At 41.4% G+C, this 23,451-nt stretch overlaps 1 protein-coding gene across 4 annotated transcripts in view; it reads right to left on the bottom strand.

Annotated features, from left to right (window-relative positions):
• The window catches only part of SYNE1 (spectrin repeat containing nuclear envelope protein 1), a 631,505-nt gene that overhangs the window by 157,777 nt on the left and 450,277 nt on the right, over positions 1 to 23,451 (bottom strand). For all 4 annotated transcript variants that reach the window (XM_019526891.1, XM_019526894.1, XM_019526892.1 and 1 more), the window contains 6 exons: positions 17,660 to 17,854; positions 16,374 to 16,514; positions 8,354 to 8,521; positions 6,096 to 6,257; positions 2,896 to 3,090; positions 453 to 626 (listed from right to left, as the gene is read on the bottom strand). In XM_019526891.1, the coding sequence (XP_019382436.1) occupies positions 453 to 626; positions 2,896 to 3,090; positions 6,096 to 6,257; positions 8,354 to 8,521; positions 16,374 to 16,514; positions 17,660 to 17,854 (1,035 nt within the window). The remainder of the gene's footprint in view (positions 1 to 452; positions 627 to 2,895; positions 3,091 to 6,095; positions 6,258 to 8,353; positions 8,522 to 16,373; positions 16,515 to 17,659; positions 17,855 to 23,451) is intronic.

Here is a 23,451-nt window from a genome sequence, read left to right as displayed (position 1 = left end):
TGAGTTTAAGACACATAAGGGGATCAGCTTGTAAAGGCTGGTTGACCCAGTTTGGCTCAGACGTGCCGTAATGAACTGATTCCTGACATATGAGGGTGTCAGCCTGTCCATGCTGATCAACCCAGCCAGGTCAGGCATGTCACATTAATCTGTGTGTTTGTGTGTATGACTGATATGGTGACTGGATGAATCCAGCCCCCACTGAAACTGAGTCCTGCAAGATGGCTCAATTGCGGGTGAGGACTTGCAGAACACAGAGATACAGCTCCATACAGAAACACAAGTAACACAAGCAGCACATCTATAGAATGACAAAGACCCTAAAAACATATCCCTAATAAATGAGCACACCCTAAAGTGATGGGCAAATCTGGTAACACCCTGGGGGTACCCTGGCTGACAACCCCTGGCATAAGAGAATACTCAGTATTAAAGACCATGACAGATTTTACCTGGCAATCAACCAGCTGAGCCTCCATGTCCATGGGTTCCTCAGAAATAACCAAAGCAGTGTCCAAAGTGGCTCTGGTATTGAGTAGCCAGTGATCAAGTTCATCAGCTTCACAGCGATATCTCTGAAGGGCTTGTTCTTGTCGCTGCTCCTCCAGCTGTTCATTGAGTTTTTCCTAGGGATATAATATGTGCCTTTATTTGAGGTCCTTTTTTAAAGACATTACATAACACAGATGGTAGGCACCTTCAAACATCAATAAAGTAGGAAAGAGCAAGATCTGAGGAGTGTTTCCTGCTGGAAAGAGAAGCAAGAAGAGAGTGACATTAAGAAGGTTCAATGTTAATTTACCAATGACTGTTGATGAATGGCCACTTAAGGAGCTTCTTTAAAGTGAAGCTCTACTCTGAAAATGGAAGCACTTAATTACATAATAGTTCTGCTTCTTATTGATATTCTTCTTAAGGCAAGAGTTTTCTGTTTCCAACCAGAGCAAAATTATGTTGTACTGCATTTTCAACTTTCCTGAATACCTGATGGCCACATCCACATGAGCAGGGATGTACCTTTGCAGCAGCACAAATAGTAGTGACATAAAGTTGACCATCCCTGTGTGTTTTCCAGTGGGACACACTGTCCCACTGCTCCAGGTGCTTTGGAGGAGGGAAGAGGCTGATTGGGGCAAAGGGTGGGGCCAATCCCTTGGGCTAAGGCACCTTGTGCCCCAGCCAGCTGGAGACCAGCATGTGTAGATGGGGATGCGGGCAGGCTAGGACTGTCTGCTCCCCCATCTCTGCACGCTGAGAAGACCCCATGCTGAGATGCCCTGTGCCCCAGCCAGCTGCTCTCTGGCTGGCTGGGGCTCAGTGTGCCTTGACATGGGGAAGCAAGCAGCCCTTGGTTGGTGTAGTGTGCCTCAGTGTGGGGGCTCCACTGTGGAGTCTGCATGCTGAAGCACAGAGACGGGAGCAGCAAGCCCAAGGCTGCTTGCTCCCCTGTCTTGAGGCATGCTGCACCCCCGCCAGCCAGGGTGCAGCTGGCTGGGGCACAGGATATCTCCACATGCTGCTCCTGGGCTGGCTGGGGTACAGGGTGCCCCAGTGCAGGGGTTGGCTAGCCCCTGCTGAGACACCCTGTGCCCCAGCCACCCGCCCCCTCTCCCTCCTGAAGTACGTGAAGCAGACGGGCAGGGACAAAGCACACAGGCAGGGGCATGCACCGTGGCACAAAGTAGCAGCACAAATTTGTGCCACTACTATTTGTGCTGGTGCAAAGGGATGTGGGTGAGTGGAGCCCAGTGGGTGGGTGAAGCAGTAGAGCCCCCATGCTGAGGCAAGTGGAGATAAGGGAGCAGCCAGCCCAGGGCTGCCTGTTCCCCCATCTGGAGCCACCACACACCCCAGCCAGCCAGGAAGTGCCTCAGCTCAGGGGTTTCACAGTGTATGGAGATGGGATAGCAGGCAGCCCTTGGTTGCCTGCTCCCCTGTCTGCATTTGTCCCAGCGCCCACCACTTTAGTGTGGTCTGTGCTGCTTTTTGCTCAGGTTTTTATTTTGCTACTGGGAAATCCCAGGAGCAAATTTTGCCCTGACACTACAAATTAGCAGTGTGGAGCACTTATTAAGGTGTAAGTCATGCTGTTTGCAGTGCTGCAAAGAGGTTGGCAGCACCACAAACACACGTGCCTGCACATCCAGATCCAGCCAATGAAGACAATTGGACTGGACATATGTAACTAGTGGTTCAGCTTTTGTCTCAATAATTTCTACTCCTGGTTGTGATACTTTAAATTAAATTTCAGGGCTGTCAACCGTGATCTGGTAGTCACTGAGGAACAATAAATATGCCATCTTATAACCCCCTTTTTAAAGTGAGAAATCTATGGGGAGAATAAGGAAACTATTTTTTTAGTGAAAGTAGAGGTTTCTAAATACAAGAGAAGAAAATCTGACTGCTACTGAAGAAATTTATGAAGGTTACTAAAAGTAGGGGCAGAATGAATAAAATTGATGCTTGGTTAGCAAAGAATGGAAAAAAAACTGCTTAAGGTTAGAAAGATTTCTGTGTCGGACTCCGGTAACCCATTAAGGAAGAATCAAAAAGAAAGTGCAATTAGACATATGTTGAATTGAAAATTTGGTAAGAATGACCTAAACCATAAGGAAAGGAGAAAACAATGTTCAGGATAAAAGCTGGGTGATAACAAGACATGGGGGGAAGTATAAAAAAAAGTCAACATGATACAAATCCCAGAGAAGAACATAGGTCATTCCTGTACATCTTATTAATCACATTTACACTGAAGCATGTATTAAGATATCAGCAGAATGGAATGTTCCAGGAACTGAAGTATTTGAGGGAAGTAAAAGTTCTCAGTACCATTAAACATACCAATGTGGTGCTCAGGAAAATCAGAGCAAAGAAAAATACAGCCCATAAAACTACCTCTAGCAGTTGTCGTTTTCCTGAAGCTTTCATTCTAATGGTGGCCATTCTTTCTGCAAGGACAGTCAGTGTGGACTGTAGTGCTAACTGATCAGAAGCTTCTGTGTCCAGTGATTCTGATACCAGCTCTTCTGCTAACGATGTTTGAAGCTCACTGATTTCATCTTGTAGCATCAGGATCTCATCCATCAAAGCCTATTAAACATAGAAGCAGAGAAATAGTTTCATTTCTTATTGAGCAAAAATTTTTAGAGACATACATTCATACAAAAAGTGAAGATGAAAGCATTCCATATGAGCATAAATAGGTTAAAACATGTTATCTTCTACTTTTCAAAGACATAAGGGTTAGAAGAATTGAAGAATTGGAACTCTTACTTCTGCCTTTTTTTTCCTTAAGATATAATCATTTAATCTGTTAATATCATAAAGCTGGATTTCAATTTAGTTTGGATTTTAAATATAAAATATTTAATAATCTGTAGGAAATATTGCAAACAGGTCTGAATGCTGAGCAAGCTTTTCAAGGTTGTCCTAAAAGGTGTCTATAGCGGACAGAAGACTGCAGTAGAAGTGTCTGTGTATTTCTGCAATGCATCCGTGAGAAAGATCCAAATAGTAAACTGAACAAGCTTAAAAATAAACAGGATTGAGATCATACACATATGCAATACATATTTGGAGGGTTCTGTTTTTAGAACCTAGGGCTACTTGCAGATGTTAAAAAAAAAGCAGAGCTTTACTTTAAACTCGGCGCATTCCCATACCAAGCCCTGTGCATGCCCAGAAGAGGCAGCACATTGCTTTAACCCAGCTTGCCTGATACCTGTAAAAACTGGGCACTTTAGTGGGGCTTTTTTGTCACTTTTATCTAACAGCTGATTGAATCAGCTTTAGCTAAAAGCACCAAAAATCCCTGCTGAAGTGCCTGATTCATACAGATGCTGAAGAGTCTGGTTGAAGTAACACGCTGCTTCTTTCGGTAAAGCGCAGGGTTTGGCTTTTTGTTGTTGTTTGTTTTTAAATGTCCACAGAAATGAAGCATTTTTGGCTCACTGCCCAAACAGATGTTTCAAGGTCTGCTCCCAAAGACTTCATCTCCAGTTTCAAAGAGCCAATTCTGTCCTCCATGACTGCACAAAGCTCCCAGTAAAGGGAGGCCCTTTGGATTACTTGAAACTAAATCATGGAGAGATTTGATGATTAGGACTAAGACTTGTACAGAATCCATTATTTGATCAGAGTTACTGATGTGTCCAGACTACTAACATGCTGTTGCTGCTAAGCAAGCAGGCTGCCATATCCTGGATTAATATTTTGTTGAGTCTAGTTTTAAATGTCTGGAGTAAAAGAGAAGTCAGTATACAATTTAAACATTGCTTGCTGATGTGACATCCTGGAATGGTTTGCCACTGCAATATACTATGTCAGGGAGCTCTACTCTATTGTGTTATTTTTGCTAGATCATGGTCAAAAAATGACAGCAGCCCAGAAGTGTGTGTAGGGCAAGATTTTTACAACCAGACTTTTTGTTTTGCACCCACAATTTGCAGGTAACAATTATTTGTTATAACAAATATCTAATTTCAGTGGCTGCATCTACACATTCGTTTTACTGTGGAGTAAACTAATTAGCTGTGCAGTAAAGTGTCTCCATCTACATGTATGATGGTATTAGCCCACAATAAATTAATTAACACTGCCATAAGATAGTACTGTCAAGGACAGTACTGTGATTAGATGCACGTGTAGATGCTGAGCACAGGCATAAATTGCTCCCAGTCAGCCTTGGCAGCAGGAGGCCAGAAACCTGTCTGCCATCTAGCCACATGGATCCACACTTTCAGCACCCTAATGCCCCAGCCAGTCTCTTTGCTACCTGATGCTGTTACTTGGAGACCAGGGCAGAGCAGGGCAGGAGCAACCCTGGTGTGTACTGCTCCACCCCAGCTCAAATTGCTGCTGTCCTGGGCACACATGTAGATGCTGTGCCAAGAAGTAGTTTACTCCAGCTCAAACTGCTCCAGTGTGTTGCTTTGAATTAATTGCACATGTGGATGCACCCAGTATCTACCAAACTGATGAACAAACACAACCTGTACCTACAATTACTTTACAAGTCCTAAAAGGGAGGGTAGATTAAATCAAGTCAGGAATTCAGGCAAAGCCTTTTTTTGCCTTGGGACAAGCAGTTTTAAATGGGTAATATGAATCCATTTTGGAAATGTAACAAAAAGTAATTACATTTCTTATAACAAATAATATATCAGAATTGCCATATGAATATATACACATGGATAGGACTTGTGGTCAATGCATCTTCATTCCACCTACATGCCAGTACCTCAGGCACCATTTTCAGTCTGAACCTTTGGACTCTACATGTTTTGGCATGTGAATATTTCCTGGTGGCAGACACCTTTGAAAAGCACCCAGATTTCAGTGAAAAAGATTTTTTTCAGACTTCAGTTTGAAGTGTTTAACAATTAAGTGTGAACCCTTATAAAATGAGGCAAAAAATGAAAATAACAGCATAAACCTCTGCATAACAACACATTATACGTTATACATTGTACATTATAAGGGAAAATATCTCTGACATCGCAGATTTGAGATTGACTATTTTGCTTTCTCCACTTGCTATTATGGCTGGTGTTAATCTGAGAAATGTGCAAGGAGAGTACCAGCATGACATTTTGCCTTTATTATTACAAAATCTTATTATTTCAGAGCATCATTTCCCAAGATAACCCTCAAGTGTGTTTACGATAAGCCAAAGAGATCAGATTGAAACTTATTAAAATGCACCAACATTAGTTATATTTTTCTCTTAAATTGCATATTTAAATATATTGAACATATTTAAATTCTGTGCTGATGCTGTGCCATTCCACTGACTTCAGAACAGGTTTTGTGTAGTATTTACTAGCAGAAGATTTTACATATGATTCTACTGAAAGCATTAATAAGGTAAAGTAGTTAAATCGCCCTCTGTAAATCCTGTCCACATCCATTACAGTGGGAAGTACAGGAAGAGGCAGCAACTTATGGGGAGATCATTCCTAACAAAGAATTTACATTTTAGGTGACATTTCAAAGATTCCAAATATATTTTAGAAGCATTCATTGAGCCCCAGTTCAACCATTTAATTACCTGGGGAACAAAAACTTCATCTAACATTTAAATTTTTTTTTTTTACCTGATGTTCAGCCATCTGGCTTTCTGCGCTTTTGCCAGGTTCCAGATTCTCATTCAGTTTCACCTCAATGGTCTCCATTTTTGTAGATATGGATTGCAGACAGTCTTGGTATTTCTGTTGGCGTTCAAGAGCTTCATAGAGAGTGCGTTGCTTTTCACTGATCTAAAGAAGAATGAAAGCTGTAAGCAGACAGTCTTCAGAAAAAAGATTTTTTTTTCCTCTTGCTCTCTCCTCCTACATTCATGGTTTTAATGCAACTAAAAGCCAACAACTTGGCCTGCAATAACATTTAAAAAAATGTAAATTATAGAGCAAAAGCAGCCATGCAAAGGAAGTTCATGAGCTTGAATCGCCATCAGCAAAATTCTAGGTTTTGTACCAAAATACCCCTTAATTTAATAAAAATGGGAAAAAACCCAAGCACATTCTCCTTCCACATTTTAAAATATGTGCCTGTGCACAAACTGCCACAGACATGGCTTCATCTTCCCCATAATTGCTACTGCGTCTGTAGCAAGGATTAGAATTAATACCACGTAAGTGAAACTTTGGAGAACAGTATATAGTACTGGTGATTTCATTACATTACTTAATAATTGGTCTGCACTTGTGTGCATGAATGTGTTAGTGTTGATCCAGCATTTCTCAGAAACTGGATCCTTGCAACTCTTCTGCCTTCTGCCATGGTACATTTGATTTGTGTGCAGGATTATTTCAGTTTATAGTTGAAGAAAGCAATTTTTTGCATTGTATCCAAAGAATGTCATTTTGAGTGGCACAGACCTGTCTTTATTCAATCCCCTGTAGTTCCTTGGGTTACCCATGGGTCTATGAAAGAAGAATTTGGACACTATCATGATAATCAGACCTCCTCTACATGTGCAGTTAAAGTGCATTTGGATCTAATGTGCAATTTACACAATTGTGCTCCTTTCATGCCACGTGATGACAGGTGTCACAATTGTGGGCATTACACATTAAATCCCACTGTGCCTTACTGTTGGAGCCTGATCCTGCGTTACCCTGCACCAGTTAGAAGCATGTTCCCGCAGCTTCAGCTGATGGGGCTCCCAGCAGGATAAGTAGGGGAGACCCTGCTACACATGCAAATTAAAGCTTGATTAGCAAACAACTATAAAGTTAGTACACGTTTTCAAAGTCTAGCTTTATAGCTGGTTGAAGCCTTTTATTGTGTGATAGCTACTTTGAAAGTGTAGCTGGTCTCCAGGTAATTGTGCAACTAACCAGTTTTGGGTTTTTTTTCCCCTTATATATGGCCTTGTTTCACAGATTTTCAAAGCATAGGGAAACCTCTTGATCACCTATACAAAATTCAAGTGAAGGAAGTGCCAGATTATCATTCAGAAATAAAGCAAGTCTGAATTCTAGAATGTTGCTATACAAACCCCATTACAAACAAGAGGAGTTCTCTATAAAAATTCATAAAGCCACTAAAGGCTGCCTTCTTCTACTTAACCTTTACTTAAAACTTACCTATGCCACGATGCCTACAAAGTTCTTGACAAAGGATCTGGACATACTATACTATACTCATAATTTTTTTTTCACTGTGTGCTGCTATGTTTCATCTTCTAGTTAAGTCTAAGCTTTTTGAGCTGTCTTTATATTATGTGTGTGTGTACTGCTTAGGACAATGGGCCAAGCTGCAGTAGATTTATGTGTACTGCAATGCAAGTATATGATAAGCCTCAAAGGGAGTGATGTAGAGAATATGGCACCCCAAGTTTTCCCAGCATGCACTCAGTCACTGGATGCCTTCCCTCAAGACTTTACCACTCAGAGGTCTACACCACACTCCTAGATTATCTGTGGTACTTCTTGAGAACATGTTGTACATCCTCTGCTACTCTGCCTACTGTATTCACTCTGGTTATAGCCTGGCTTCATTTTCTACGGCCAAAATAGTGTGATACTAGTGGAACTGGCAGTTTTTGCTGTTCTGTGAATATGGAAGTGCCACGGGATATGTGCATAGAGCAGGGGCAGGCAATTATTTTGGGTGGAGGACGGCTTACTGAGTTTTGGCAAGACATTGAGTGCTGCATGACAGGCAGCCAGGAGCAGGTAAATATTAATTTTCTAAATCTTTTAGGAGCCCTGCAGGCTGGATTGAATGGCCTGGTGGGCCACATTTGGCTTGAAGGCTGCATTTTGCCCACCCCTGGTATAGAGCTTGCTCCTTACACATTCTGCGTAAGGCAGATAAGGTCTGTTACCCCCCACATAAATGGACTTACCACATTCTTCAGTGTTTCCCAAGAGCGCTGCAAATCATCTAGTTTGGCACTGGCAGCTGACTCTAAGCCTGGCTCATAGAACTCCTGCGAGGATGATGTGCTGGGCTGAATCTTGGCAGCTTCTGTCTGCAACTGTTCAGCAGATAAGGCCTGGTAATAAGCAATGTCCTACAAGCACGAAGCACAATATTTCACTTTCAAAACAAAAGATATATCATTTTCTATATCCCCTTAAGTACTACTCTACAGTATGTATCCATCAACACCCAAAAACATAATTTTTCACATTTTTTTTAAGTTAGAGAAGCAAGCAAACTTTTAAATGTAGCGCAGACAAGTTTAAATAAAAATGTTGTATATGACTTGTAGTTCTACCATGATGAAGGAAGGAAGGATTTGGAAGAGAAAATCATGAGTTTCTATAACTCTGTGCTTGATCTCAATATAATCAGAAGGGTACACTGAGTTAGCACAGAGGGGAAAAGAGCAAAAGTCTACAGTCTAGAGGAGGGAGTCAAAGCTAAGAAATGGATGAGATATCTCTAAAATAAGATGTTGGCATGATAAAGTAGGTGGCAAAGATGCTGCCCAGAAAGATACCAACAAAGAGGAGGATGGAGAACCTCCAAGGGAGACACCAAATGAATGGTCAGCGAAGTGAGGATGAGAATTAAGACACAGTTTCACAATGAAGCAAGGGAGAGATAAGTTTGAGCAGGCTGGCATCGACAACTGTGCCACAGACAAAGGAGGATGAGGACCAAAACTATTTAATAATCTCTAGTTTTTCATCAGAATTGATAGGTATTAGGTGAAAAAATCCCTTTCACTTCCCTAAGAGATAAAGCTCCAAGTCACCAGTAATATATAGCACAAAGAGATACTTAGCATTTATACAGTACACATAGCGTACGTGAATTAGATTAATTCTGTTTTAAATGGATATATTTTAATTTTATGGGACAATGAAAAGGAGTTTATGATACTTCCCTTTATAATTTCTGAATCTGGAATACCGGTCTATTAGCTAAACATTACCAGCTTACAAAATTACAATACTCCATCTGAAACTTGGCATACAAAGTTTTCACATGGGGACAATTTATTCTTGGTTTAGCCCGTTCTTGGATTACTGGTGAACAAATAAAAGAATTACAAATGGATATTTGCGGTTGGTTTTATTATATTTCATTATATTAAATTTTGATATATTTTGTTACATATCAAAATTGATTTTATTATGTTTTTAACTTGAACATTTCCAGACTCTTAATTCATGATATGGACATGTGGCTGTAGGAACTTTGAGACCAAACAGCCCAATTATTTTATTCAGTAAATAACACATTTTTTACAACTTCATAACATGATGTTGGTAAGCTTCTACGGTAGCTCCAATGACAACAAAATTTAGTGTGTATTAATGTTTAAATATTCCATGCATGGAAGTGCTCCTGGGCACTCAATGGCTTGCCCTAAGAATCTTTTGTTTTATTGTGTGTCTATAGAGGAGCTGATACTTCAATCTTCACTGGCATTGATTAAGAGTGAAAGGATTGTAAATATTTTGGGGCAGGTATTCCTGCAAATGTTTTCATTATTCAAATATATTAACCAATTTTTACTCTCCCACCCCCAAAGGTCTTGTATAAATCGAGTGTGAATATCTGCTACTAGAACATTATACTAGAATATTCTAAATTAATTTGGTGCTATGCAATTGTTATTGGCCCAGTAAAACATATGATATTGTGGTTCCCTGACAGATCAACAAGTTCTTTTGGCATATATACTTGTATACATATATGAATTTAAAATGTTATCACAATTAGATGTGCATATGCCGCTGAAGCATTCATGGCAGTAAAACTTAATTCAAATGTTTATAAAAAATATCATAACATAAAGGATAACCAGAGCTGAAGCAGTCACTTAAAAACCCCCTGAGGTTCTGACTTTGTTGCCCTTAGTTACCACAACTAGTCCTTGTACCTTGTCTCCTATAAGATTTGTCTCCTGTATAAGGGAGCATACGAGCACCTCACAATCTTTTAATATCTTTTTTTCCAATGACACTTCTCTGAACTGCTGTTATCCCCACTTCACAGGTGGAGAACAGAGAAACTAAAGGCAAAAGGCGATATAAAAGCTTACAGATACCTAAAAATTAGATGCTGCAGTTAGCCTTAAGGTGCCTGACTCCCAGAGTCAAATCCAGAACTCTGTGCTGGAGAAGTCCCAACCAGAAAAAGCAGTAGCTTGGTTTCCATGAGACTCTCTAGGAAAGGTGGGCTTTCTATTTTTAATTTCTGCAGGCAAAGGATAGCACTGAACCTAGGTCTCCCACTCTTTGGGTAAGTGCTATCATAGATATAGTGCTATCACTCTTTGGACAAGTGAAAGAATGTCAAACATAAAGCCCACAAAACTTGCTAAGAAACTGGAAGTTGGGGGGTATGGCAAAAAGAAATTGCTTGCCAGATAATCCAGGGTCCTTGGGTTGTAGTGGACATGGTGACTGGTGACAGGAGGGTGAGTGAGGGCTGATATAGCCCTGGTTGACCTCTGGCCACTTTGCCTGTCACCAGTGCCACGACTAAGTCCTCAGCTGCTGGCTTCTCCACTCCATGTGTGTCCGGTACATGTGTGTGTGTGTATATATTTATGTTGTATATAAATCACAAATTATATCCAGCAACCGTGGGAGTAGGGAAAGGGGCCAAACCTACATTTCTCTGACTACCCAGCATAGTGGATTATTAAGAATTATCCAGTTGCTTCTCATAACTTTATAAAACTGAATACAGTCAAACAGACCAGATTGTGGTTGGACCTTCAGAAGAGTGGGAAAAATAAATAAGTAAATCAAGAAATAAAACTTTTGAAGAGGATTTTATAGGGCTTACCAGAGATGAAGTCAAGGGAGCATTATAAAAAACACAAGCATACTCTACAGAGCTTTCTAAAATTTTGGTGAAATGTTCTATAGGAGCCTACTCTGAGGGTGCATCTACACATGAAATTAGTGCAATGCAATAAATTCTGGCACAGTTTGGGCCAGGGTTTATTGTTCCCGGGTAAAGCATTTACACATACATCCAGCACTACAGCATTCTGAGCTTGGGCAGCACAACCCCAGCTAGCAGGGAGCCCAGTGGGTCACCTGCCAGCCCAGAGCTGCTCTGCCCCACTTCAATGTGTGGTGGAGGGGCTGGCAGGGGCATGAGGGTGCTACAGGGCAGGTCTACCTGGAAGGTCACCCCATACTCTAGCACCTGTGTGTCCCAGCCAGCCCCAGTTACCATCTATACATGCATTGTGGCAGAGTAAATAACTCTGCTGTAGGATAGTACTTATATCAGAGACTCCTAACATACGGCAGAGTTCATTAGTCGACTCAAGCCTAATAGCTCCACATACGTAGATGGAGACACTTTACTCTGGAGCTAATTAGGTAGCTCCACAGTAAGCATCTTGTGTAGATGCCCCCTGAAAGAGGCATATTTCTGTATCAAATTCCATAGGATGGTTTAGCAACCTTATTAAATTCTATGGGGCTTTTTCTATAAAGAGGAAGGATAGAAATAAGCTGCCTCTGTTCCATTTTCCTCTTTTTTTGGTAATGGCTACAATTGTGTACAATTCTGCTGCAGTACTCAGGACACAATTTATCTGTAAAAAGCTAAGTGATTATGTTGAGGAGTACATCTTGCTCCCTCTTTGTCAGTGCTGAGTTCAGAAAGGCAATTTGCCCACCTGGAAATATTATTATTGAGCATCATCTCTATGTTGCCCCAGTGAGGGTCAGTAATTACAATAAAATCTCATTATAATGAACCCTGATCACACTAAACCCTATTTTTAACAATTGCAACAGCACAAAATGATTTTTTCATAATGATGCTGCAGCAAATTCATTAACTCTATTATGAACAACCTTTTAATGAACTTCTGTCCTGGTTCCAATGGGGTTCATTATAATAAGACTGTACTGTAACTATTATTTCTAGAGCCTTTGGTTATTGGCTTCAAAGAAATCTCAAATGCAAACTCCAACCCAGATCTTTTCCCCCCTTTAAAAGGATTTCATCATCAAAACAGGGTATGGCTACAACCTAGTTTTAGCAAAATGAAAAATAATCTCCAAGCTGATTGTATTATTCAGAAAGAAAACTGCAGACCGACTTGGAAAGAGTCTTTATTGGTTTTGAGGCTAAACTACTACATTTCTTTTATCTTTCAGGGTTCCTGCTCGCATAATTTCTACTATGCAGCAGATAACATATTCCCTGAAAACTACTTCTCTTAATATGTCACCCTCATTTAAAAATCACTGTTAGTTTCATTCAAAGTTTTGCATTGATTATAAATCTTTTTACTTACATTTGAGGCCTTCAAATCACTACACTTCACCACTTTTAACCTACCTTCTCTTCTTGACTGTTCCTAAAGATTCATCCTGGCCAGAGCTAGCAAGTTATTTAGCTTGTAGAGGCTATATCTCATGTAAATAGGAACATAAGCATTTTGTAAGTAAACCAGTTGATTGTGGAACTGTTTTCCTCTTGCTTTTTGGCACACCCCATTAATTTCAACAGTTATGACCAGGCTGAAGAAACCTGTATTTGCTGATGTTTGTAAATGTTTTCAAATCACTAATACTTTTACTGTCCTCAGGGGACGAGAGCTCAGTGACACTTTTGGGAAAAATGTATATATTTTCTTGTTAAAATTTTGCTTGTGAAGCTCAGAGGTGCTAAAATTTTGCATGTTTGACATCAATTCTTGAGGCAAGAGAAACTTCTCATGCGATTTTCCTTGTTCTCTGAGCTGACTTGAAAGGTTGCTTTTCATTCTTAGAGAGAGAATGTTAATGACTTGACAGGACAGTGCATTGTATTCATTAGGCAGGAAGCTATCTGCAGACCTTTCAACCTTTTCACTGCTTGTTTTTTTAACCTGACCTCAAAAGTTTGGTTCTGAAATATGTAGCTGTTTTTTTCTTTCCAGCCAGCTTTCCTATTGTTTGATATAGTAAGCCTTAGAAGTCTCCTATGATTCTATCCCTCCCTCTTTCTTTAACTTTGTTGTTATAAGGTTTCTCAGTTAGTTACTTTATTTTAATACTATTCTTTGTCTTAGCCACTGCAGCATATTCATGTGAACTCCCAGCCTTGGGAGTGTGTGGAGCATAGTGTGGGGAGGTGCAGGGGTGTGTGGGGTGTTTCATGCATCCCCAAGCCTGGGAGATAGCGGCAACCAAGATCAGGATCCAGCCAGGTCTTGGCACCAAGAGGCATGTTGCTAGGACCCAGCAACTGTAGGGTCTTGCTGGTGCCCAGAGTCCGAAGCTGCTGAGGCTCAGTTGCAGGACTCCTAGCCCCAGCTGGGCATAGTACAGCCCTACCACTAGGAGCCCTGTCAGCTTATAGTGAAGACCCTACTACACAAGCAAACTAAAGCTCGATAGCAACCAGCTATAAAGTTAATACACATTTTCAAGGTCTAGCTTTATAGCTGGCTGGCCCTTTTTATAGCATGATAGGTACTTTGCAACATAAAGCTGGTCTCAAGGTAATTGCACAATTAATCAGTTAATTTGTGATACCTGTAACATGTAGAAAGAGAGGGCCATGGAAATATAACTTAACAAACTGGTATAAACTGTTCTCATGTAAGTGGTAAATATATGCCTATATAATAGTATAAGCTGAGTGGCAACTTTAAACCTGGCTCTTTTCGGTTAAAATGTATAGCAGTTTATCTGACCTATATCTCTCATTATGGAAGAAAGGCAATTATCAGATGATGGAGCTGAGACTAGACATATAGTAAAAAAGCAGTACATAAAAGCAGTTATGTACTTGACCTTTAGCATATTGTACTGGGTGATAGTTCATGCTTTAAACCAGTGGTTCTCAAACAGGGCTGTATGAGAACCTGACAAGGATACTGTATGCTGACACTACCCCAAGAGGTTTGGTTTTCAAGAGGCACATTGGAAGTGAACTGGGAAGAGCTTCAGGAAACAGATGCACCTGCCTACATTATATTACGCAGACAGGTGTGCTGATTCTGTTATGGCTCTTCCTGGTTGAGCTTCAATGCATCTTCTGAAAACCGAGGCACATAGGGCAGTTTCTTCCCATGGCAGCAGCAGCAGTAGTGGCAGCCAAAAGTTAAATCCACTGTGACCTGGAGGCACTGGAAGAGCTGCTGGAGAAGCAGGCAGGTAATGCAGGCAGGTTCACTTTGCTGCTGCATCTGCTTCTCAGTTTGGCTCTGATCTGCCTCCTGAAGACTGAGGTAGCCAGCACATTTCACCCCCAAGATGGTGGCACTGATGGTACCATGGCATCCTTTGCTCTACCACTCCCCTGCCTTGGGCCTCATGTCTTTTTGCCTACCTCCTGCCTCTTGCATCCCCTCAAGTGATCCTCACGTGCTGTGTGCGCAGCCCAGCACCTCATTTCTGCTGGCTGGGTACCCCCAGATTCTGTCTGTTAGGCTCCAACACTGCTGTTCAATGGGGAACTAAGGCCTGAGCTTGCCCCAGAGGTTCCTGATCCCTACCAGTGATGTGGAGCCATGTGTGGGGAATCCACTGCTGCACTGGGAGCAAACACAGGCTGGGCCAGGCAAAGATAGGAGAGCAATCTCTGCCAGCAGCCTGAAGGGGTGAATATAATTGTATAATCCATTAATAATAAATTAATTAATAATAGAATATACTGTTCATGTTTTAGTATTAATATTTTGGCTAAGATCAAATTTAGTAGATGACCCTGGACAACCAGATACTGTTCCCCCCACCCTCCCCAGGTGATGAGGAACCTCCCTGGATGATAAGGGTCCCACCTGGAACACCCATCCCGGATTAGGGACCCCCGCAGATGAGAAAGGACAACCCTGAGACCTTGAGAGGCCTCCTAACCAAGGGGGAACCCCCTGGGATGAGTCTACATAAGTGATTCTCAACCAGAGTGCCATGGCACCCTGGGGTTCCTTGAGATCCTTTTAAGGGTGCTGTAGACTGCCACATAACGTTAGCACTGCTAGATGTGTAAACATGAGTCACAAGGTAAACCCAGAGATTTCAAACAGAAATCTGTAGTGTTAAAAACATTCTGACCTGTTGTGGTTCTTCCGAGTTTTTTGTAGTGGAGAAATTGCTCTATTAATTTACTGTAGTCAAAAAAGAGTGAAAACTAAGAGCTGGCATTTTCTGAGGAGTGCCTTCAGTCTAAGTAGGGGTGCCTCGAGTCTGAAAAGGTTGAGAACCACTGCCTTAAACAACGAACACTTAAAGTATACCTTGTCATTGTTACAAAATCCAAAAGTCTAAATGCTACCTTAATTGCACAGGTAATTTCGGTAGTCTTATTGGTTTTGTATGGTTGTAACTGAAAACAGAACCTGATCTCAGGTGAGGAATGAACATTCCTAACCCTAAAGCCATACATGACAGTTCATACTGGGATCACTAAACAATGGAAGGCATCTAACCTTGGACACAACTAAGACAGACAAACACATATACAGATTTCATGTAATATTTAATGGGATACAAAACTATTTCTCTCAGGATGCAGGATGCCATCATCTGTACCGTTACGAAAACAAAGCCATGCTGTAAACACAGCACAGCTACTGGTGACATGGAAAGACTGTGTAATGGTCACTCAAAATTTGTTCAAAAGTAACCGACTTTTTGGGTTGATTTTTGCAAACAAAAATGAATCCTAAATTAACTTAAAAAAAATTGTCTACCTAGTTTGTGTGTCTTATGTGTTAGGAAAGCAGAACTTAGTTTTGCTGGATGCTTATTTTCAATGCCAGGTGAACTACAGGTAGTAGAATCTCACAGGATGAAACCTTAAGTTGTGTGTATACCATTTCATGTAAATCAGCCCAAAGTTTCTAAAATAGGGGGAAAAAAACAATAATAAAAAAGAGTACACAGGATGGGATCATGCATCCTTCTGAGGTCACAAATGAATGAATGACAAGAGGGGGGTACCTGGTTAACAGAAGCATCTGTATTAGCCACAGGTGAAGGAGAGCGACAGGCAGGTGGAGAAGAAATCTCACTGTTGGTTCCCTCCTCCCCAGACTCCTCAGTGACAGGTGAGAGTAGCGTGTGACAGCGACCAGCAGTCATCTGTCACAGGAAAGGCATCCCCAAAGGACAGGAAGAAGATCAGTCAATTATCTCCATATCAGTTTGGATAAGATGTAGACCCCCCAAAAATTTAATTTGTGTTTAAGGTTGGAGTTGTCACCTTAAAACCCCCTGCTTCCTCCAGGCCTGGTAGAGCCTAATACTAATAGTTCAGGAAATGGATATACTAGGATTGATATTTTCATGTGAAGATGTAGGCTCTTTCCTGTATTCTAGGGAATTTAAAATATTTTTAGAGTCAGCACATTAATAAATTAGAGGTAGGTCAAATGTCAGCTGGTACAATACACAATGAATTTGAAGCAGCTGCTTCTAGCCACAGCTACAACACTCAATATTTTGTATTTCAGGTCTGGGTCAATGAGGAAATGAAAGATACAGAATAGAATTAGATCCAGTTATTTAAAAAAGGATAAACAATAAAAACACCTTGCAATCATACCATTTTTATTTTTGCTTTTCTAAGGTTTCTAGATACTGACAGATCCTGAAGTCCCCACTATGTTGTCACTCAGACAAAGCTCCCACTGCTCCCACTACTCAGACTTCAGTGGGAGTTTAGTTAGCATGAAGACTGAGCTAAATAAGATCTCCAGTGCATTTCATACTCTATATATTGAGCCAGCTTTTATTTCTATGTATACCTGCTAGGACATGGTAATAATAATATTGATTACTGCAGTATAGTCAATCAAAACCCTTTCACAAAGGGATTTCTGGATTATAAAAGCCTGTATAACAGGTGTCATAGAATATTTTTGCTTGTTTTTTCCCCAGTTTTGTCATTCAGTTCAATAGCTGAATATTCCGAATGTTCAACTTTTTATATTTAGAAAAAAAACAACAAATTCTCGGCATACATGCTCAAATGTCTGCTTTTCATTTTATCAGACTGATTTCTGTTATTCTTGTAAATAATTTTATCCCATATCTGTTCATTAGGAGAACTGATGCACAAATGCATTAATTCGTAGTTGCAGCTAATGCTTCCAAGCACTACCCTGGTATACCAGTGAAGAGAAGCATACAATGTGAGCTGTGGCAACTGGCTGCTGTGCAGGGTTGCAGTGATGCAAAAGAGAGCAGTACTTGATAAACAGTAATGACACCAGTTCAGTTCTTACCATAACCACAGATGGGTGAGCTGAATGGGCTGGGAGGAGTTCTGAGTCCAGCTCCTCTATTCCTTCTGAAAGCCCTTCCACTTCTGTTACGGTCAACAGCATAGTGGCATGCTTGGCTTTCATTGTCAGCATCTTGCACTTGGAATTCAGTGATGCTATCTGCTCCTGATATCCTTTGATCTTGTGCGCTAGGTCCTGAGAACACATTTTTTTATGTGGGTCAGATACAGCAAATAAAGGCCATAGGACTAGTAGCAATTCTGGTTCCTTTGGGTAGGCAAACTACCCTTTCTGAGGTCAACCAATAAAAACACAGCTCTGTGTCTCAGTAACCCGACATCAGCAACAGCACTAGCTGAAAGGCAGGATGTTGATTGTAGAAGAGAACAAGTCAGGCTGCATCTCACTGCACAGCTAAACCACAAAGCAAAGAGCTATGTGGTAAAACCGGAAAAGTGCTGAAAGCCTCTCTGTGTGATACTGAGAAAAGGGCAGAATACTTCATTTTCACATACAATTTCTAACCTGAAACAAATTCCTTATGCTCTATCTTAAAGCTGAGAAAAGACAAATTCTTTTTTTTGGTTAAGAAAACAAGATGAAAATCCCCAGATGGTGCATGCCATGGAAATGAAGTCATGTGATGAGTGGAACTGTAAAAAATGCAACACTCAGCTCTCACAAGAGTGAATACAATAAGCAGTGTACGCAGTAGCACACAATGCTTGAATAAGGTCAAATACACGCTGGATCAGTCCTGCTCATAACCCAGGATTGTGAATAGGGAGCTGGATGTGTTATATTCCTCATCTGTAAATTCACAGATTTCTTTTTCTAATTATTTTTGGTTTTGATTAGGTATTCAAAGCCAAAATCTGAACCAGACACAGTAATGCTTCTACCTTAAGATGAATCAGGGAATTTGGTTCAAAACAGAATTAACCAAAAGCCACTGCTTTCCTATGATTGTGGCTCTACTCAGTGGATTTATTCAATCAATGTTTGATCATTGATTTCTATGGCTGGTTACCAATAACACTATAAAATACCAAGGCAAGAAGGAAGACCCAAAACTAAATGTGCCTAGGGAATGAATTACTTTCTTAATCTTAGGGCTGCTCCTGAGAGACCAAAGGATGCACCTGGTGTGGGGAAGTTTTCACGAGCTGCAACTTGCACAGTACTGGTTTTATGTATAAATACAGAAGTTCATTGTTCAGAAATGTGAGCCGTGGCAACTAGCTCCAGTGTAGGGTCACAGTGATGCAAAAAAGAGCAGTACTTGTAAACAGTAATAACACCAGTTCAGTCCAACAATTTTCGGAGTACTAAATTCACATAAAAAGATCACTGGGGATGTTCACATTTGTGCTATTGGTGTTATCCCTGGAGACTCAATAACATAGCAGGACAATGATTTACAGCAGTGGTTTTCAACCTGTTCCTGCACTATACTCAAGGGGTCAATGAAAAATGAATATGATCAATGAAAAGTATGTAAATTCCCACACTTACAATTCAAAGGGGTCCGCACCTCCATTTGAAATTTTTTAGGTGTCCACAAATGAAAAAAGTTGAAAACCACTGTTTTACAGAGTTAAAATTCTATTTTCAGAAGTATGCCTGATGCATCAGCAATCTCTCTTCCATACAAGTATTTTTATTTTGATGTCTTTAAATTTTTCAAGTGCTGACACAAACAAAGAGACAGGAGACATGCCAATGTTTTTGTAAAGTGGGAGTATCATTGTCTTTAATATTTCAGAACCATGAAGTCCAATGAAAAATCTGTCTCCATCACTTCTTGCAATGTCCAAAAGAACCTTCTGTTCAACATTACTCTGTGCATACCAGCAACAGTTAAATATGAATCAGAAAACTATTAAATAATAGCTACAAATCCTAATAGACTAACAGTACCTAACATTCTGAAAAAGTGAAGTAGGTAAGGTTGCTGCAACCAAGCTCAGGTATAATTAATGATTCTGATGATTACATAAAGGTTCATTAAACGAGTTACTGAATATCTAAATGAAACGATTTTCATATTGGAGTAAGGGCTATATAATGACACATACTTATAGGTTAGGTAGGGTGAGCAGCTCTTTGACCTGGATTGGCTTTTTGTTGGTACTTGGCTCACTATACACCAGACCCTGTTAGATGCCAGCAACAAAAGTCGGTCTCCTGTTTCATCTAGGAAGCTGAGCAAAGCCTCTGACATGAAGCAATTGGCTCTGGAATAAACACTTCATTAGATCAAACAAACCATGCTCTACTGGCCTCAAATAGTTATTTGCTCCATTTGCTGGGACAGTATGGCTGCGTCCAGACAAGCACAGATGTTTGGTTCCCCAGGGACAAGTAGCAGCAGCACAAGATGTGCTGCTGCTGCTTGTCCCTGGGGAACGTCTGTGTCATGTGTGCTTTGGCATGTGGCAGGTTACGACGGGGGCAGTAGGGTAGGCTGGGGCCAGCATTGCTGGCCCCAGAAGCCTTACCTGGGGTCCTGGGGGCCTTTAGGGGTGCAGCAGCAGTGATTGTGCTGGGCGGAGCCTGGCTGGCAGCTACACCGCAGCTCTGGGTGGCCCAGCTCCCCTTTTCAGCTGTGCCCACTGCCCGTGCGTGTGCTGCTCCAGTTTTTATTCCGTGGGGTTTTTTTGACCCCTGGTCAAAAAAACCCATTGAAATAAAAAACCAGAGCAGCGCGCACACAGACAGCATGCCCTTGCAGCACAGAGAACACCTGACTGTGCAGCATGTGGTGCTGCAGACGTATTTGCAGCACCACATACCGCACAGTTGTGCTCATCTAGACACACCCTATGTGCGGCAACTTAAGGTTCAGCTTAGGTACCATATCAGGGATTCAGCAGAAACTCCATTACAATTGCATACACTCAGCGTTAGATTCTCATGCCATCACCATTCACAGGATCCAGAAACACTTGCATAGCATGTTGGATACAAAACATCCAAGCATAAGTTCCATCCCAAAGCCAGACAGCTCAAACTAGTGCAGTTGAGGCATGCCAATGTCTGCATTCAACAGTGAACCAGGACTGATGTTCCCACCATCATGACTAGCCTCCTTTGGTTCCCTGACCTGAATGAGTGCATACCCACTCCTAGCTGGATCGATAGGGAACAGCCTTTAGGATGAGCTTGGATTGAGGCAGTAACTTGTGCCCTAGATTCCCAGCAACACATCTTAATCTCTCCATCACCATGCCCTCTGCATGTGTCCTCTCAATTGAGAAAATTACAAGGTAAACAGGACTAAATATGCAATTGATAAAGGAAACTTAGGAGGGAAAAGGGGGAAAAAAAGGAAGCTTGTCCAACAGTTTTAAGGGGGCCTGATTTTTTTTAGTGGACATGCCAGAAAGTACACCTAAGTTCTTTTATGTAGGTGTTACTCAACAAAAGAATGCTTGGTCTGGGTGGCATTTGGTTGCTGTTTTATGTTGCTGTGGTAGGATAGGTAGGATAGCTGCATACATCCTAGAGTCATTAGCTGTATCCTTGTATTTCATGTCACAAAAGTGCAATGCGATGTGATAACACCCTGACAGAATATGAGAGGTATACTGCAACCCTACATCATAACTGGAGACACACAAAATATCCTGCAAGTTGCAGTATATCCACCAAAATCATGATGATTTCAGAAACAAAAGGATGGGTGGCCATGTTATCATGTGCAAGTCTGGAAAATCAAAGTTCTAGAAACACATTTTTGGATGGAATGATGCTGTGTGTGACTTACGTTTGTTTATTTTAGATTTATATGCCACCCTATCCAAAAATAGCTCAGTATGCCATACAATAAAAGCAAAAAGGTATGAAATAAAAAAAATGCCTCAAACAATACTTCAAGACCATAAAAACTATAAGCACCTATATAGTTAAAACCTCTGGCTGTTCTGCGTTAAGCTTATATGTAGGGTTACTTCTTGGGTTACTGCACAATTTCTGAACTGTAGGACAGCACTGTTTTTCTATTTTCGTCCAATTGATATTCCAAATACAGCTCCTATAAGTGCAGGAACAGGTGTTGCATTTGTCTCTGGACAAGTTGTGTTTATGTTTCCCAAAACAGAAATATCCTGGGATTGGCCTGCACACACATGGAACTTCTAATCAGGGTTTAGGGAGAGGCTGCATGCACTGCTGCTTTTCTGCCATTGATTCAATGATTGAATCACAATACAGCTGTTCAGATGCACTTTGTGAAGTCTTGGGATAAATTATTAATAATTCTTATCCTGTGAACCTTTTTAGGATTTCTCTCAGGACAAGGGACATGGAGGTTTGAACAACTGCATTCTGTTCTGCTGTATAGTGGTTTATTCTAGGGTAAATGCAAAGTCTGTTTGTATCCTATGCCCCCCTTAAACCTTGACCCAAATGAATGAATGAATGAAGCCCAATGAACGTCACAAAAATGTCCAATAAGCCTTGTTTCCACTTTGCATCTGCACTTTGCCATGAACTCAAGCAAGTAAACATATAAGCCCATAAAAATGGGTATCAAATCTAAGTCCATTTAGAACTGTTCCCTTGAGATCTTTCAAACATATTTCATAAGAAAGATATATTTTATTTTGTTCTATTTAACATAATGTGAAGTTTGTATTTCCTACCATCATGGCTGCCAACTCAGAGTAACTGGGCCTTTGTCAGAAAAATAAGCTGTGACTGGAGTAGGTGGATCTCACATCCTGAAATGCGGGGGAACTTAAAGGTGTGTGACATCGTCCTTTTGCAGGCCAACTCACGGAGGCAGTTAAGTTAAAGGATGTGGTCATCATGGGTGACCTAAACTATCTGGACATTTGTTGGGAAGAGCCGTGTTACAGGATCTCCATCTAACCCAGGAGGTGCAGTCGCACCAGGGGAAATACCTTGTTAGACCTGGTCCTGGCCACAAGCCACGACTTGGTGAGGGGACTATGGGTGCTCGATCACCTGGGCGATAGCGATCATTGCCTATTGGAATTCACCATCCAGCACAGGGTGGCAAAGGTCTGCAGCAAGACAGCAGCCCTGGACTTTAGGAGGGTGGATTTCATTGAGCTAAGGAGATTAGTCGGGGAGGCCCTGAGGTCCTGGACGGGTGGGGAGTTGGGAGGCCAAGAAGAGTGGTTGTTCCTGAAGAAGACAATCCTCCAAGCCCAAAGGGTGGCAATCCCAATATGGATCAAAGGGGGCGAGAGTGGCCAAAAGCCCCCATGGCTCACCAAAAGCATCCAGGAATGTCTCAAAGCTAAGAAGGAGGCGTACACCCAATGGAATGCAGGGGCCATCACCAGGGAGGACTATACCTCCATTGCAAAAGACTGTAGGCGGGGTGTTAGGAAAGCTAAGGCAGAGATGGAACAGGGACTAGCAACCCGAATCAAAGTTAACAAGAAATCCTTTTTTAAATACATAGTGGGTAAAAAGAAGGTTCCGGGTCACGTGGAGCCTCTGCAGGATATGCTTGGAAATCTGGTGGTCTCACCAGACAACAAAGCTAACCTATTTAACAATTTCTTTGCCTCCATTTTTCTGATCAGTTATTATAGACTCCAAGATGAACACGGGCTGCCAATGTGAGGACGCAGTCAAAAAGGCTAACCGCACCTTGTCATGCATCCACAGATGCATGATGAGCAAGTCCAAGGAAGTGATCTTCCCCCTCTTTATGACATTGGTCGAGCCGCAGTTGGAGTACTGTGCCCAGTTCTGGGCGTCGCACTTCAGGAGGGATGTGGACAACATGGAGAGGGTCCAGAGGGGGGCCACTT

The sequence above is a fragment of the Gavialis gangeticus genome, unplaced genomic scaffold (genome assembly GCF_001723915.1).
Source record: "Gavialis gangeticus isolate Ggan-Ray unplaced genomic scaffold, GavGan_comp1, whole genome shotgun sequence".
Classification (NCBI taxonomy): Eukaryota; Metazoa; Chordata; order Crocodylia; family Gavialidae; genus Gavialis; species Gavialis gangeticus.
The sequence above is the reverse complement of the archived record's forward strand: the minus strand, read 5'-3'. Positions and strand labels throughout refer to the sequence as shown.